The sequence below is a fragment of the Chrysochloris asiatica genome, unplaced genomic scaffold, assembly GCF_000296735.1.
Source record: "Chrysochloris asiatica unplaced genomic scaffold, ChrAsi1.0 scaffold00144, whole genome shotgun sequence".
NCBI classification, from domain to species: domain Eukaryota; kingdom Metazoa; phylum Chordata; class Mammalia; order Afrosoricida; family Chrysochloridae; genus Chrysochloris; species Chrysochloris asiatica.
In genome coordinates, this window is record NW_006408662.1 from 6,510,058 (window position 1) to 6,528,022 (window position 17,965).

The following is a 17,965-nucleotide window of genomic DNA, read 5'->3' on the forward strand; positions in this document are numbered from 1 at the left end:
CTTCTTCTTTTTAACTTTCCTCCCTCACTTTGATGCCTCTAAGGAGCCTCAGTGGCATAGTGGGTTAAGCACAAGAGCGGTGGTTCAAATCCGCTTGTCACTCTGCAAGAGAAAGATGAGGCTCTCTGCTCCTATAAAGATTATCAACTCCACTTTGTCGTATAGGTCACTATAAATCTCAATCTGCTTGATGGCAGTGGGGTTCTGATCTCTTTAATGATTTCTAGAAAAGTCTTACCCAGTATATCTTTGAGTGGCTCTCTCCTATAAGATCTCCTGTTCAGTGTATATGAGACGTTAGTGCTCTGTTTCCACGTCTCTTAAAATGTTCTTTCATTTTCCCATCATCTTTTTTGTGCCTCTGAGAAAAGTGATTTTGAGGTCAGGGCTAATACCAGAATTTTAACAAAATTCAAGTGAACATCTTTGCAAATCATGGACACCTTGCAACAAGTTTATGAAAATGGTGTTCCAAACAGAACAACAGTTTTGAGATGTTTCCGCTGTTTGAAGACAGGTTAGGAATTCATCAAAGATGAGCCAAGAAAGGGAGGACTGTCAGTCCTGGTGACTGGAGAACTGTGGCTGCACTCCAGAGCGGGTGGGATAAGATTGTTGAATTAACCACTGATGCCATAACTAGTGAAGTTAGCATCTCACAGGATTCAGCGTTCTCGGTTTTAAGCGACCCTCTGGGCCTCAGCAAGCTCTCAACTTGATGTGTGTAAAAAGCCTTATGCAATGATCAGCTAGCTCAAAAGAGCGGATCTTTCCACAAATTTCATTACACAGATTCATTGTCATTCTAGATTCTTTCTTTCGAGTGTCTCCTCTTTGTCAAGAATTTTTATGACTTTTATTTCACATTTCCCAAATGAATCCAATCACCTGTTTCAGTTTGTATTAATAAATGTTAGCGAGAGGATAAGTCAGGAAAGAACTCGGAGTTTACTTCCTGCCAATATTTTCTTCAGTTACGTATTCTCATCAGTTAGGGCCCTCTCCCAATTACATAGGTGATGTTGTTGTTGTTATGCGCTGTCCACTCGATTGTGTCCCATAGTGACCCGCTATAGGGTTTGCGAGGAGTGGCTGGTGAGCTTGAACCGCCGACCTTGTGATTCAAACCGACTTTGCAGTCCAAGCACCACACCAGGACTCCTCTTTTCACTTTAGTAGCCTGTATATATTATTTTGTTGATTTTAAGTTCCAGTGTTACAGCTGAGAAATCTGATCTCAGATTTCCAGATCTTAGAAACTTGAAAGATTGGCTCTATTATTTTTTATTTCTATTTAGAAGTTAGAAAATAACTGGATTCGTCAAGATACATCTATCAGTCTAGCCTGAAACTTAGCTCATTCAGGCAGTCTCAAGATCTATCTTTAATCTCATTAAAATTTCTTCTGTGGCCTGTTTAATTAATATATGTTGTTTAACTTCTCATATTTCTCTACTTGCATTTCTATTTTTGCATATTAGAACTCTTAGATCTGTCTTCCATGTCTCTTCTTTTATAATTTTCAGCCATCATTACTTTTCTGCCCTGTTTTTTTTTTTTTTTTAAACTTTCATTGTGAATTGAGTGGTAATTTACATGGGAGAACAATGGTTTTGTACTCAACCTATTGCATTTTGTTTCATTGCCGTGATTACAATCCCCTCCATGCACCATTGGCTAACAGTATTTGCCTCTATTCTCTCTCACTTTTTTTTTTTTGATGTACACAAAAACACACAGGAATATATAATCATTTAAACAACCAAAGGGCACATTCTTCAAGCCAGCTTCCTGGCCGCCAGCACACAGCCTTTCTCTTTCCATGAGTCTGGAGTCCTCAGCTGCTCCCTCTCTCCGTGTCCTCATCTCTGCCTCCATCTCTGGTGTCACCGCTTCTCTAGATAGGGCCCCACATTCTGCTCATGCTCTTCACCCTTGATGGTCCTATGGTCCTTTGTTCCTGGACTGTAAGATTAACTCCTCCCCCTTTTTTGTTACAGATCTTCTATCTTCATAGTTGTGACAATCACACTTATTCATGATCACAATTACTATTGAATCAAAAGACTCTTACCCCATCTCCTTTCACCAGACCCATCTAGACAAGATGAGAACTATTCATTGGGGATTCTACCTTTCCCCACACACTCTGAAACTAAACTCCCTCTTGAAAACTTGTTAGCCAGCCACTTCATGCCTTTTTACCACCCCCATTTTAGGTAGCCATTGTCTAAGTTGCCCCTCCGTGTCTACCCTGTGTATAGAGGGGATAGCATTGATCCTTGATGTGAAGACTCCTTCCCTCTCAATTGGTATTTTGAGCTCCATAAGTATAGGTATTTGACCTCCATAAGTATAGGTCAAGTTCATCAAAATTGTAGCAATGTACAATTGCATCCTGTCTCAAACTTCTTTATCTTCCTGTAGTCACATTCTGATTATCAAGCCATCCAAGCTGGGTCAAATCGGTACTTTCTGTAAGTTTGTTGCGCTGTGTTTTGAAGTATGATAATCTCAGTAGGGGTTAGTAATACCTTCATTTAAGTTATAAACTTTGGAAATTATATGCTGTGTATCCAGGAAGTCTTGTTCTTCGTTGCACTGTAATCTTCTTTAGGAGTTTTCATTATTTTTCTGCCAAAGGTGTTTTCTGTCTCTTCCATAACTGAATGTCACTGGCCAACTGATATTCCTGTTTCAAGCTACTAGACTACCTTGGTGTGTGCTTATTTTTTATCATCAATCTGTTGAAATTCAGGTCTGGACTAAAGAGACACTGTGTCCTGTGGACCAGGGGTCTAGTAGCAGACAGTTCACCAGTCCACTACGGCAGCACTGGGGTCCACTGGCTTCCCAGACTCGGGACTCTACCTGCCCTTCTGTAGCTGCTTGGCCTCCTGGGTGTCAGTGAGACTAGGCACCCTCATATGGGGCTGATGCTAACCACCTTAGCCCTAATCTCCCAGTATTACCAGGAGTCCACAGGTCATATGGGCTGAGCCCCAGCAAGGATCTGCCTCTCTTCCTCACACAGGACTGTCTAATACAGTTTCTAGTCTCTCATTTTACCTGTGGAAGACAGGGCTTGAGTCTCGTCTCTTTTCTGGAGTTACCATGGAACCCAAGGTTCCCCTTATGGAACCATTCCCAAGCAGTAGCAGTCCTGTGACTTAGTTCAGGCATAGTTGTAACTGGAGAGAGAAGGGAAGAGCTGCCTTTGTGTTTTCAGCCTCCCAGAGTAGGCCTATTTTCTTTCTTTCTTTTTTTTTTTTAATGTTTTATTATGAATTATGTGATAGTTTACATGGGAGAACATTAGTTTTATATTCATCCTATCGTATATTGTTTCATTGCCATGGTTACAGTCCCCTGCATGCATCATCAACCAACCAAAGGTATACGCTACAAGCCTGTCCCCCCAGTTGTCGGCACACAGCCCCTCTCCCTCTCTGGGTCTGAAGTCCCCAGCTGCTCCATCTCTCCACATCATAGTCTCTGCCTCCATCTCAGGCATCACTGCTTCTCTGGGTATGGTCCCACTCTCCCCTCTTCTCCCTTGATGGTCCCAGGGACCTCCGCTCCTAGACTGAAAAGTTAATCATTCCCCTCCTTGCTACAAAATGTCTACCTTAACATTTCCAACCCTCACAATCAGTCCTGATAACAGTTATTCACTATTGTATCACAAGAGACCTATCCGCATTTCCTTTCATCAGCCCCGCCTAGACAGATTGGATACTACTCATTAGAGAGTCTACCTTCCTCCACGCCCTCTGAATCTAGGTTCCCTCTTGAAAGCTTGTAAGCCAGTCACTTCTTGCCTTTGTAGCCCACCACCCCCCCGATTATGGGTAGCCAATGTCCATCCCTGTCTACTCTGTGTGTGGAGGGGGTGGGAATGATCCTTGCTGTAAGGACTTGTTCCCTCTTTTGAGCTACTGCATCCATAGGTGTAGGTCAGGTTCATCAGATTGTATCACATTACTCTTTTTTTCCTCTTCTTTCTTCTTCTGGTTGAATTCTGATCATCCAGTCATTGAAGCCAGGTCAAATGGGTATTATCTGCAAGTGTGGGTGTTCTTGTGCATATACCCTCTCTTCTTATCAGCTGGACGCTTCAGTCTCCATTCTAGTCCTCTGTGGCTATGTCACTGACTCTAGGTCCAAGAGTCCCCAGGTCTTGCCACACTGCTGGCCAGCCAGGTCTCCACCTGGGTTCACAGGAGTCTATTGAACATTGTAAGGCTTAGCTCACAGCTTCATTGTTGTTTTTCCTTCACTTCCCCTTATCAGTGACAAGCGTAGTCACCAATCAGAGCGTGTATTCCCATTGAGTCTTAGTCTTGGAAGGGGGTTTACACTGAGGCAACCCGACCACTTGCCTTGTTATCTCCTGGGCAAGCAACTTGCTTGTTTTTGTACTAACAGTCAGTCTGCCTATATTGTTTTTTATTTTTCCTGTAGATCTTTCTTTCAAGAAATATCTTCTGTTCTTCTAGCCACTCCAGGCTTGTCTGCTTGTCCTTTCAAGTGTAAATTTCCCATCTCTGGAGATCTGGGTGTGGTTCAGGCTTCCACCTGTAGTCTTATGTATTGCAGAGGCTCTACAGGAAGCCTCCTTCACTGGGCACATTGTAGCCCCATTTTAGGCATTCTAATCAGTTATAGGCAGAAGACGGACTTACAAGCTTTCTATGGTGATGTTTCTGGCTATTCCTTTCTCTCCCCCTCCAGTGTCTATTCTATAATATAATGCAAGGAAAACCAAGATTCAAAAGACAGCCAAGCATCTTAACATTATTCCTCCCTTTTCCCCATTCTAACCATGTCTCAATCTCTGTATCCTACAGCCCTGTTGTTACAAGGTTGTACATACCTATTTTCTTTTAATAATGCTTTTCTTTAAGCAATTAGTGTGAAGAAACACTTGCTGCATTGTTTTAAATCGCTTCTATTGTATTGTAGTTTGTTGGTTGTTACAATTTAATATTCACAACGTCTTTTTTGCTCTTCTTGCAGTTTTTAAAAAAGTGTTTTTAATATAATCTGTAGTTCTAAGGGTTTTTTTTGTTTTGTTTTGTTAATTCCATAAAATAACTGTGATGATAGTGGTCTTTATTGCTTAAAATAAAAAGATGTTTTATGGGTGTTTTTTGAAAGTTGGTAAGTGCTTGTAAAATGCACTGAATTCAGGGTATAGTATGTTAATGATAGCACAGTAATTCCGAGAGTGGTAGTGATCATATTTGCACAGCGTGAAGAATGAAATTGCTGTCAGTGGATTATGCATGTGTGAGGGGGCATCAAAAGTTTGTGGAAATGTTCATTATCTTTTTGTTCTAGTTTTTCATGAACTTTTTGAAGCCTCTTCTTAGAAAACATGAAAGTGACTAGTATTTTTGTTGGATATATTTTTACCACAGTAATTTTTAAATGCACTGAAGTATTTGCTGTGTACATCCCTTTCCTTTTTCCTTTTCTCATAAATATTGTTGGTAAGTACCGTCGAGTCGGTTCCGACTCATAGCGACCCTTTATAGGGTTTCCAAGGAGCAACAGCCGGGTTTGAACCACCAACCTTGTGGTTCACAGTCAAGTGCTGATCCTACAGCACCACATCAGGGGTCTCCTAAAAACTCGAAATGTTATTATTCATTTGGATGACTTCTTGTTAAGTGCCAGCGAGTTGAGTCTGTTTCAACCCATAACCACAGGGTTTCCGAGGAGTGGCAGGTGGATTTGAACTGCTGACCTTGTGGTTTACAGTCCAGAAGTGATCCTACAGCACCATCCCAGGAGACCATGCATACATAGTTTTCTTTGTTATGTGTTTCTAGGTCAGCATGGCCTCACTGAAAGAATTGGACCAAAGGCTCTTTGAAAGTTACATTGAGTTGAAAGCAGATCCGATCGTTGGCTCCCTAGAGCCTGGCATTTATGCGGGCTGCTTCGATTGGAAAGACTGCCTGCCTCCAACAGGTAAGGGCCTTCAAGTCCCTGGCGTTCTCTCGGAGGATGAGTCTAATGCATCCGGGCTAGTAGGTGAAGATATGGTTTCATCCATTCATGTAGGCTTACAATGCTTTTCTTTTTACTTAGATTTTTTTCGTATTTACTGAAAGTTAGAGAGATTAGTTTGATTTTAACTTCTTGTTAGCTTCAAACCTTTTCTGATAGCTTAGAATTTAGTACATTTTTTTATTATTAATATTTAATGGCTTGAAAGTTATTCTTAAATTTCAGAGGACAATTAATTATATACCTTATAATAACTGACAATGTTAGATGTATGCTTCTTATGGTATACTTTTATTGTATAGCTATAATAGAATGATTCTGAGTGACAGTTTTATACAATGACCTTGTGACTGTCATAAAAAAAAAATGTGTTTAAGAAATCTGGTCACTTCTCTGTAAGGCCCAATTACGGATGCTATAGACATGGGGGGGGGGTGGTAAAAGGAAAATGTGTAGGAGTAAGATTATTATAGTCATTTAGTGAAACCCCAGAAGGCACACTGACAGAAACACCAGGATTATCTTTGTGATATCAAATGACAGCTGCTTAAATTACTTCATAATATACCTTTTACAAAGAACCATTGCTTGCTGAATCAAATAAGCTTTTTGATTGATGAAACATAATTTCTTGGTATGAAGCAGTGTGGGATACATGTGTGACTGATATTCTAAACAGCTGACTTATAACTACACTAGTGAATTGTTTTGCCAATTTGGATTAATCTTCGTTCTTTAAACGAATCATATGAAGTATCTTTTGTTGTGACTGTGTAGTGGTCTGGTAGCGTAATGGTTACGAATCGGGCTGCGAACCTTAAGGCCAGCAGTTCGAAACTACCAGCTATTCCGCGGGAGAAAGATGAGGCGTTCTGCTCCCGTAAAGATTTACAGCCTCGGAAACCCTGTACAGGGTCACTATGGGTCGGAAATGACTCGACAGCACTTAACAACAACAACAAATCAAGGGATTTACTGTCTGTGCACCTCTGGTCTTTACAGTGAATTCATATAGAAGAATAATAAATACAGTGCATCAAAAGTCTAAAATAAAAACCATCGTAAAATTAATAATGTTTTATGTGACCAAAGGTATTTGTCTGAAATCATAGTCATTGTAGTCCTTTGAGGCCTTCTACTGTCCCCTGGCCACAAGTTCTCTTGGTTAAGCTTGGTTACTTTTTCTACTCACATGATTTATTTTTCCCAAACGGGACTGCTGTTTACGTCCCAAATATATCCTTCAACAATGGAAATCAGATCTTGTTAATATCGTACGTAAATCTGTGCGGTATCTTTGAATTGTACCCACAATACAATCTGTGTGTCTAACTTGTACCTCAAAGCTATGTACGAACTGCTTTCATGTCTACTGCCACGTTATCTTTGCCCTGCCGCTGCCCCACCACATTCCAAGCCCACCGGCAGACCCTGCCACTGCTTGGCCTCTCCACAGCATTTTCTCCCTGCTTAGTCGGTCTTCAAGGGCTGATTCCCTTCTGTGATATATCAACTTCTATCAACACCAGCCAGCCAGTCTGAAGTCATGACATGATAGCTGGAGACTCCGTGTGGAGTTTTAGTTTTACCCTCTGAGAATTACTATTTCATTTATAAGTAATTGCTTACAAGGAAGACTGCTGCTGATTTTGTCCATAGTTTTAAGACCGTTTAATGAGCTGTTGAGCTCATTAGAGCTAAATCAATGAGATTGATCACAAAAAAGGTGTCGTCGATTCAGTTCTGACTGATGGTGACCCCGGGCAATTGTTTGAGCCCACTGTTGCAACTACTATGTCAGCTTAGCTGATTGAAGGTCTCCCTATTTTGTTGCTGACCCTCTACTTACCAAGCATGATGTCCTGTTCTATTGGTAAGACTTTCTTCATGACTTATCCAAAGTTGGTGTTATTATTGTGTGCCATCAAGTTGGTTCATAGCGTCCCAGAATTATGTGTCTAAAGAGCAGCTGGTAGGTTTGAACTACTGACCTTGTGGTTAGGAGTCCAGTACTTATCCTACAGAGCCAGATGGAATGAAGTCTCAACATCCTTGTTTCTAAAAAGTATTTTGATTCTAGTTTCTCCAAGATGGATTTTTTTCTTCTGACAGTCTGCAGTATATTCAATACTCTTCACAAACACATTTGAATGTGCCAGTTCCTCTTTGCTTTTCCTTTTTAATTGTCTAGCTTGTGCAGACATAATTTAAAAGATCATGACTTAGATAAGGAGCACATTAGTCATCAAATACACATCTTTGCTTTTTAGAACTTTTAAAGTCTTTTGCTGCAGATTCGACCAATGCAATAGCATCATTTGATTTCTCGACTCTTGATATCATGGATGTTGATTGTTGATCAAAGTAGAATGAAATCTTTGAGAACTTCTATTCTTCTCTGCTTGTAACAATGTTAATTACTGACCCGGTTTTGAGGATTTCCGTTTTTTGTGCATTCAGGCATACAATCCATACTGAAGACTAATCTCTTACCGTCACTAATTAAGTTTTTCCAATTGTCTTCACTTTTGGCAGGCCAGGTTGCATCATCTGCATGTTACAGTTTGTTAGTGAGCCTTCCTCCAATCCTGATGCCACGTTCTCGTTTATAGAGTCTAGGTTCTCAGAGCACATGGTTGGTCAGCACACAGAGTAAATTACGTAATGTGAACAGATGCTGCCCGTCTGCACACTTTTCTAATGTTAAACTCTTGGTGTCTCCTGGTTATGTTCAAATAACTGCCTTCTGACTTACATACAGGCTCTGCATGAACACAATGGAATTCCCATTCTGCATAATATTACCCATGATTTTTGTTTGGAATTTGTTGTGGAATTTTAGAGACCCCTTGTTTATAGCACATATAAATTGTTGTTGTGTTGTTATTGTTAAGTGTCGTTGAGTTGGGTCCAGTTCATAACCACCCGATATAGGGTTTGTATGGAGCAGTTGGTAGGTTTGAACTGCCAACTTTGTGATTACCAGTCTAGTGCTTATCCTACAGTGTCACATCAGATAAAGTAATTTATGGGAAAAGGAAAGCTATGCCTCACTGTGCCAAACTATTGGGGGAGGAGGAAAACATTTTTATGATGCGTGGCATTCATGTGACTATTGCCAGTCTACAGATAAGATCCTCAATTATTGACTGCTTATTACCATCTAGAGCAGGGTAACTCTCCTGCATACCCATAATAATACACCTAATGGCAGGCTCCAGGGTGCCTAATTTTGACAGTAAGCAAAAGTTATTAAACATCTGTTGTTAAAACAGTGTGCTAGACAACATATTCAGAAAGTGACCAGAGTCCGTGCATACATCTAATCATGGCAACACAAGACAAAGCTCTTCTTACATCTGTGCTGCTGCTATTCAGGAGAATTTCACTTTTATTTGAAGGTTTCTACCTTTCAGGAGAGTCAGAGAAAAAGAGGAAGGCCACCAGCGAGATGGATTGGCCAAGTGGCAACATCAGTGGGCTCAAGTGTGGCAACAATTTGTGAGGATGGCCCAGGACCAGGCACATGTTTCGTTCTGTTGTGCATAGGGTTGCTATGAGTTGGTACCGACTCGATCGCACCTAATAACAATCCTTTCAGAATCTGTCTTTCATACCTGTTCACTGAAGTCTACTGGTAATACTATATAATTAAATCATCCCTTGCATCTTATAACTTTAATTCAAAGCTCCAAGCCAGGTTAGAATTTCTAGGGAATAAGAGACATGCTAAAATGATGAAGATAGGAAAAGATTATTTGTTAATTTGGTTTTCAAGAACTAGAAAACTATATTCCTGAGGGCTTAGTACAGCTCCCTGAGAAAGTGAATGATTTAAATATTTATGAGCCTACTGAGCTGTGTGTGCTATATGATGGCACACGTTTATAGACCATGCACGCGCATAGAGTAGTTCTGTGTATGCACATGGAGTCCTGATGGATCTGTAAGATAACCACTGCACTGCTAACTTCAAGATTGCCAGTTCAAACCCACCAACCACACCTTGGAAACAGTTGCTATGGGTCAGCACCAACTCCATGGCACTTACCAACAACAGCATGTATAGCTCTTACGAGGAAAAGTCAGAGAATTGCTATTAACTTTCCAGTTCATATGTTGTTGTTAAGTGACGTCGAGTCAGTTCCAACTCATGGCGATGCTGTGTAAAGTTTCCGAGGAGCAGTTAGTGAGCTTGAACCGTCGACCTTGAGCTTCAAATTGACCTTGCAGTCCAGTGCATTAACCCACAGCGCCACACCAGGGCTCCAGCTCATATATTCATGGGTTTATTCCAAACAGAACTTATTTACTCACGACACTGTAGGTGAATTCAGTGGACTGCAAAGTTGGCAGTTAAATCCCACCAGCCACTCTTCAGAAACCCTATGCAGGGTTGCTGTGAGTCAGAACCGACTCAACGGCACTTACCAACAACAACATTGATGTCTGGATTTGGCGTTGTACATAAGCACTGGACTGCAAGGTCAGTGTGAACTGAATTGTCAGCAGTTCAGACTCACTAGCTGCTCCTCAGAAATCCTATAGAGGGTCGTTTTGAGTCAGAACAAACTCCACAGCACTTAACAACAACAACAAATGTGATCATTGGGAGTGTGGTGGCTCCATACAGTAAGCACTGGACTGGGAACCACAAGGTTCACAGTTCTAGCCCGCCTGCCACTACATGGGAGAAAGATGAGGCTTTCTGCTCCTGTGAAGATTTACAGCCTCAGAAACCCTATGTAAGGTCGCTGTGAGTCCGAACCGACGCCACGACTCTTAGCAGCAACAACAACAATGCGATCTTTGAGTGACTTCAGACAGGTTCTCTCAATAATACGTTTTGTCTTCGTCTCCTTAGGGTGCCTTCAGGATAGAAGTCCAGTCCTAACAGGGGCTTCCTTCAAGGCAGAAATGTATGCACACAAGGTTTGTTGTGGTGTTGTTAAGTGCCGTCGAGTCGGTTCCGACCCATAGCGACCCTGTACAGGGTTTCCGAGGCTGTAAATCTTTACGGGAGCAGAAAGCCTCATCTTTCTCCCGCGGAACAGCTGGTAGTTTCGAACCACTGACCTTAAGGTTTGCAGCCCGATTCGTAACCACTACGCTATCCCGAATAGATCGTCTTGATAGGCTTTTTCAAAGGATACAGGATGGTCATAGGGACTTATTGGGGAAAATTTTTAAGAAATTTAAAACTGTATTAGTGAGAAAACAGCCAGGAAAATTGTGCTGAGGGATTTTTTCCACCCCAGCAATATACCTGCAAGGGCTGACCTATCAAGTAGCAAGGGCTGACATATACGCATTTCACTGAGAACCTTACCCATTCCGTTCTACAAGTGTGATCTTGCTTTTACAGACTTCTTTTTGCTCCCCAACTCTAACAGCTTTATAAAAAGAGCCTTTTTTTGAACACTTCAAAAATGCTAAAACTGTCATTTTGACCTGGTTGATTAAAGAATGCAGAATTCCTTGGGTGGTTGTTTTTGTTAAGTGTCGTCGAGTTGGTTCCAACTCATTACAAACCCTGCATAGAGTTTCCAAGGAGTTGCTGGTAAATTTGAACTGCCGACCTTGTGGTTCAAACCAACCTTATGGTCCAGTGTGTTATCCCAGAGCGCCACCCCAGGGGGAAGGGCTAGAGAGATGGAAATAGCACTTTCAGAAATATATAGTTCGGAATGGAATATGTGTTGAGAAACAGATGTTTCATATTTTGATATTTTTATTTTAACAAAGGCTCTTAATGATTTTGTAGCGATATTTTTTTACTTACCCTTCTGTGTTGTTGTTGTTAAATCCTGTCAAGTCAATTTCAACTCATAGCAGCCCTGCATAGGGTTTCCAAGACTTTGAATTGTCACAAGCAGAAACACTCATCTTTCTCCCACAGAGTGATTGGCAGGCTTGAACTGTGGACCTTGTGGTTTGCAGTCTAGTGCTTATTGTGTGAAGCCACCAGACTCCCCATATGTTCTTACGTGTGTGTGTTCCTATTCTTGAGTGTGTACTATGGCTGAGTATATACTGTGTGCCAGGCAGAGATGTTTACTTGGATTATCTGATTGGATCTTCATAATAGCACCTCACAAAGTGAGTAATATTTGTTTCGTCATTTCATAGGGAAATAACCTGGAATATCCAAAAATTTCCACTGAGAGGTTCAGTGCCTTGCCCAAGATCTTACTAGTTAGGTGGTGGAGCAAGGATTCTAAGGTCCTATCCGAGCAGCCATGTTCTTAAATACTATGCCATGATGCTAGTCAAAGAGTCAAGAACTTTCATTAAAAACCATTGTAGAAGATTAAGTCCATGTTACAATACTCACAAAAGAGCTAATGTGGCCAATAAAAATGAAATGATACTGAAGTTCATCAGTATTCAAAGAATACAAATTAAAGTAATAAGATTGTCTAGATAGACAGATGTTGAAAACCTTGGTTTTGACCTGCTATTTTGTAAAGGTTAAGGAGAACTGAATGACCCCCACATCTTTCTGTGGGTATAAATTGGCACACCTACACACATACATACGTACATGGTCATATAAAAGGGCTTCAAAAAGTGTGTGGGAAAATATTTGTTGTTGTTAGGTGCCATCGAGTCGGTATCGACTCATAGCGACCTTATGCACAGCAGAACGAAACACTGCCCAATCCTGGGCCATCCTCACTATTGTTGCCACACTTGAGCTCATTGATGCTGCTACTGGGCCAATCTATGTCACTGGGGGTCTTCCTTTTTTTCTCTGACCCTCCACCTTACCAAACATGGTATCCTCCAGTGACTGGTCCCTCCTGACAATATGTCCTAAGTATGAGAGACAAAGTTTGGCCATGCTGTCCTCCAGAGAGCGCTCTGGCTGCACTTCTTCCAACACGGATCTGTTGGTTCTTTTGGCAGCCCATGGCACTTTCAATATTCTCCTCCAACACCATAACTCAAGTGCATCAATTCTTCTAAGATCTTCCTTATTTACTGTCCAGCTTTCACATGTATATGAGGTTATTGAAAATACCATGGCTTGGGTCAGGCACACCTTAGTCTTCAAGCTGACATCTTTGCTCTTCAACACTTTAAAAAGGTCTTGTGCAATGGGAAAATATAGTTGTCTTTTAATTCCATTTTTCCATGAATTTTTGAAGCCCCCTCACATTTGTGTGTATCCTTTACCTAGACATTCCATTTATAAGAATTTATCAGAAAAATTAGGCAAAAAATAGCTAGTGATGTTTTCGAAGTGTGTCATTCTGTTACACTCAGTCACTATGAGTCAGAAGTCACTGGGTGGCACCCCGTAGTAACAGCATCATCATCTAGCTGAACATTTGCATGTCTTTTGTCTCTTATGTGTTTGGTTGTGCCCAGTGGCAACCACATCAGACCTAGAAAGCAAGTTGCATGCGTACTTTACAAGTGAAGGGAAAACATTTTAAGTGATGGTCTGCGTTCTTGGTGTAATATCTCGGTAATGTCTCGAGTTGACGTATCTGAACAGTGACACAACTGAGGTTAGTGTATTGAAATAAAATTGCTGTTTCCGTCTTAACCTCTAAACATACATACAACCCACTTTCTACTTAGGGAAAACTGTACATCATTTTAAACTGGAATCAGTTTCTCTTTTAGCTTTTTTAAGCAAAAACATTTTTTCTCGATACAGTGCTGCATAAAATATGAAAATGATTGACAGTTGTCCCTAAGTTTTAAATATATTATTTTTTGGTGTGTGCCCTCAAGTGGAATCCGACTCGTCGCACCTCCATCCTGGTGTGGCGCTGTGGGCTAATGTGCTGGACTGCAAAGTCGGTTTGGACTACAAGGTCGGTGATTCAAGCTCACCAGCTGCTTCTTGGCAACCCTATATAGGGTTGCTATGGGTTGACACTGACTCCACAGCACTTAAAAACAGCAACAACAAGGTAGAGTAGAACTAACTGCCTCTGAGGGTCCACACCCAGCAGCCTCTTCCTGGAAACCCTATACAGGGCCACTATGAGTTAGAACTTAACAACAACAGTCTTTACACAAGCAGATCGAAGTCGTTCTCCCATAGAGCTATTGGATAATTGAGACCCATCAACATTTAGGTTAACAGGAGAGCACTTAATCATTGTTGAAAAAATGTATTTGCTGTCCTGAAAAATCCAATAATTCAATTTCTGCCATCATTTCTAATCACATATTTTCAATACTGCTCCCTCCCCCCCCCCCAGCAATTGCATGTTTGAACAGTATCAGACTGTAATTATTGTTGTTAAGTGTCTAGAGTCGGTTCCGACCCATCGCGACCCTGTATAGGGTTTTCAAGGAGCAGCTGTGAGCTTGAACCACCAACCTTACAGTTCAAACAGCTTTGCAGTCTGACGCATTAGCCCACAGCACCACACCAGGACTCCTAGCAGACTGCAGAACTTGGTCAAACTCTTCAGTTTCTTCATTTTTGGCATTAGTGGTTGTTGGGTCATTTTGAGTAACAGTTGCATTCATTGGTCTTCCTTGTAGGCCTGTGGATATCTATCATCCTATTACTGACAATGTTGTGTGCTTCAGGATATACCTTGAAATGTTTTTTCGACAAGAATGTGATGTTGTTCCTCTTCAATATCTTCTTCCCAGCATAATAGACCATATGATTTTCCAATTCAAAATGACCCATAGCAGTCCTCTGCAGCTTACCCATGCCTAAGATACTAATCTTTCTGCATTCCATTTCATTTTTGATGACTACCAATTTTCCTAGGGTTCTATTTCTTACATTCTGTGTTCCAATTTTTAGGGGATGTTTGCAGCTGCTTCTTCTCAGTTTGAATCATGTCCCATCAACAAATGAAGGTCCCTAAAGCTTTGCTCCATTTATGTCATGAAGGTCAGCTCTACTTTGACTAGACAGCTGTTCCTCACATGTATATTGAGTGGTTTCCAACCTGAGGGCTGATCTTGCGGAACTATAGCTGACAACGTTCTGTTTCCAGTCATAAGGTTCTTCTGAAATGGGTCCTCAGGTCCTTCCTTCTAGTCTGTCTTAACTCTGAAAACAGTGCTGACATCTGTCCACGGTGAATGACCCTGTGATATTAGAAATACCAGTGTCTTGGTTTCTAGCATCATGGAAACCACATGCCACCCAGTACAGCAAAGTGAGCCATGAGCGGTGACACAAGATGACTCCCCTCATAGTGACAGCCATTGCTGAAGCTTCCAGGAAGTTTCATTGCTGAGTATACCAGGAAAAGTCAAGAACTATCGCTGCACTCAGTCAACACCCAGACTCCACCATGTTGGGGCTTGTGGGGCGTGTGGCCGCTGCCTCGGCCCCCAGGGCCTTACGGGGACTCAACCCTTCAGCGTCGCTGCCCCAAACCCAGCTCTTGCTGAGGGCCGCCCCGGCAGTGCTCCAAGTTGGCAGAGACTATGCAGCGCAAACATCTCCTTCACCAAAGGCAGGCACCACCACTGGGCGTATGGTGGCAGTCATCGGTGCAGTGGTAGATGTCCAGTTTGATGAGGGGATACCCCCACATTTTAAATGCCCTGGAAGTGCAAGGCAGGGATAGCAGGCTGGTTTTGGAGGTGGCCCAACATTTGGGGGAGAGCACAGTAAGGACCATTGCTATGAACGGTACTCAAGGCTTGGTTAGAGGTTAGAAAGTCTAGGATTCAGGTGCACCAATTAAAATTCCTGTTGATCCTGAGACCTTAGGCAGAATCATGAACATCATTGGAGAACCTATTGATGAGAGAGTTCCCATCAAAACCAAACAGTTTGCACCTATTCATGCTGAGGCTCCTGAGTTCATCAAGATGAGTGCTGAGCAAGAAATTCTGGTTACCGCTATCAAGGTTGTGGATCTGTTGGTTCCCTATGCCAAGGGCGGCAAAATTGGGCTTTGGGGTGCTGCTGGAGTTGGCAAGACTATACTGATTATGGAATTAATCAACAATGTCGCTAAAGCCCATGGTGGTTATTATGTGTTTGCTGGTGTTGGTGAGAGGACCCGTGAGGGCAATGACTTGTACCATGAAATGATTGAGTCTGGTGTTATCAACTTGAAAGCTGCTACCTCTAAGGAAGCATTGTTGTACGGTCAGATGAATGAACCACCTGGTGCTCATGCCCGAGTAGTTTTGACTGGATTGACTGTGGTGGCTGAATACTTCAGAGACCAAGAAGGTCAAGATGTATTGCTGTTTACTGGTAACATCTTTTGCTTCACCCAGGCTGGCTCAAAGGTGTCTGCTTTATTGGGCAGAATTCCCTCTGCTGTGGGCTATCAGCCTCCCCTGGCTACGGACATGGGTACCATGCAGAAAAGAATCACTACCATCAAGAGTTCGATCACCTGTGTGCAGGCTATTTACATGCCTGCCGATGACCTGACTGACCCTGCTTCTGTCACTCCCTTTGCCCATTTGGATGTTACAACTGTGTTGTCCTATGCCATTGCTGAGCTGGGTATCTATCCAGCTGTGGATCCTTTAGATTCAACGCAAAATTGTTGGCAATGAGCATTATGACGTTGCCCGTAGAGTGCAAAAGATCCTACAGGACTGCAAATCCCTCCAGGACATCATTGCTATCCTGGGTATGGATGAACTTTTTGAGGAAGACAAGTTGACTGTGTCCCATGCACGGAAAATCTAACGTTTCTTGTCTCAGCCCTTTCAGGTTGCTGAGGTCTTCACTGGCCTTATGGGAAAACTGGTAGGTACCCTTGAAAGAGACCGTCAAAGGATTTCAGCAGATTTTAGGAGGTGAATATGACCATGTCCCGGAGCAGGCCTTCTATATGGTGGGACCTATTGAAGAAGCTGTGGCGAAAGCTGATAAGCTGGCCTAAGAGTAGTCTTAAGGGGACCCGCCCACCATGTTCTCCATCTCTTTACCCTCAGTGGAAAAGCTTCAGTCTTCTGTGTAGGCCAATTGAGAGCCTTGTTTAAAGATGTGTTCTGAGTATATTTAAGGTTTTCAATAAAATGTACATCCCTATAAAAAAAAAAAGAAGAAGTATCGCTGCAGTTGGCAGAGCATAGTCCACCAAGCCAATATTCCTACTTGGTGAGTAGCAACGGGGTCTTCAGAGCTCATGAGCAGCCGTCTTAGGTACAACTGTTGGTCTCTCCACGTGTGGAAGAAAGTAGAGTGATGAGAATCGCAAATGCTTGGAATCAATTAGTACAATGGACTGATGGAACATGTGCGCATCGGTCTCCATGACTCTGAGACGAGAAGAACTAGATAATGCCCAGCTGCTGCTACTAAATGCTCTGAAAGGAATCGCATTAGAAGGTTCCAGAGAGACTGGGAGACAGTGTGGACCAAAGTCAAAATTATAAAAAGGACCCAGCTTCAAAATAGACTGGAGGAACCCCTAGAATGTGGCTCATGACCACCCTTCAGGTCTGGAGTGGAACGCAAGCTCGCAGCTTAATTTTTAACCAAGCTGTAGATAGGGACAGAGTGTGTGTGTGTGGTGGGGGAAACAACACTGTTTAGGTATACTCATCATGGAATGGTCTGCCATTTAAGATCAAAAACACAATATTTACCTAAGGACAGAGTTCTGAAGGGATGAGAAGGAGAGTGGAATGGAAGTAAGACACACAGGGAGGAAACAGGATAGCTGTTTTTGCTTGGAGGGGTTGCAGTCGTTGAGATGAAACAAAGTGCATGATTTGTTGAATGGAAAACTGATGATCTTGTCTAAAACATCACTCAATTCACAGTAAAATGTTCCAGATGGGCTCCTGATGTAGTGTGTGGGTTAATGTGCAGGACTGCAAAATTGATTTTAACAGCAAGGTCGGTGGTTCAAACTCAACCAGTCTTTCTTCAGAAACCCTGTATAGGGTCGCTATGGGTCAAAACCGACTCAAAGCCATTTAACAACAGTAATATATATATTATGTTATAATATAATATATATTATATAATATATAA

General features: G+C 42.0%; 1 protein-coding gene and 1 pseudogene across 1 annotated transcript in view; both read left to right on the forward strand.

Moving 5' to 3' along the window:
* The window catches only part of EXOC2 (exocyst complex component 2), a 260,684-nt gene that overhangs the window by 179,346 nt on the left and 63,373 nt on the right, over positions 1-17,965 (forward strand). Inside the window, exon 22 of the mRNA XM_006870567.1 lies at positions 5,838-5,979. Coding sequence (XP_006870629.1) covers positions 5,838-5,979 — 142 coding nt within the window. The remainder of the gene's footprint in view (positions 1-5,837; positions 5,980-17,965) is intronic.
* Positions 15,303-16,871, forward strand: LOC102812192 (annotated as a pseudogene).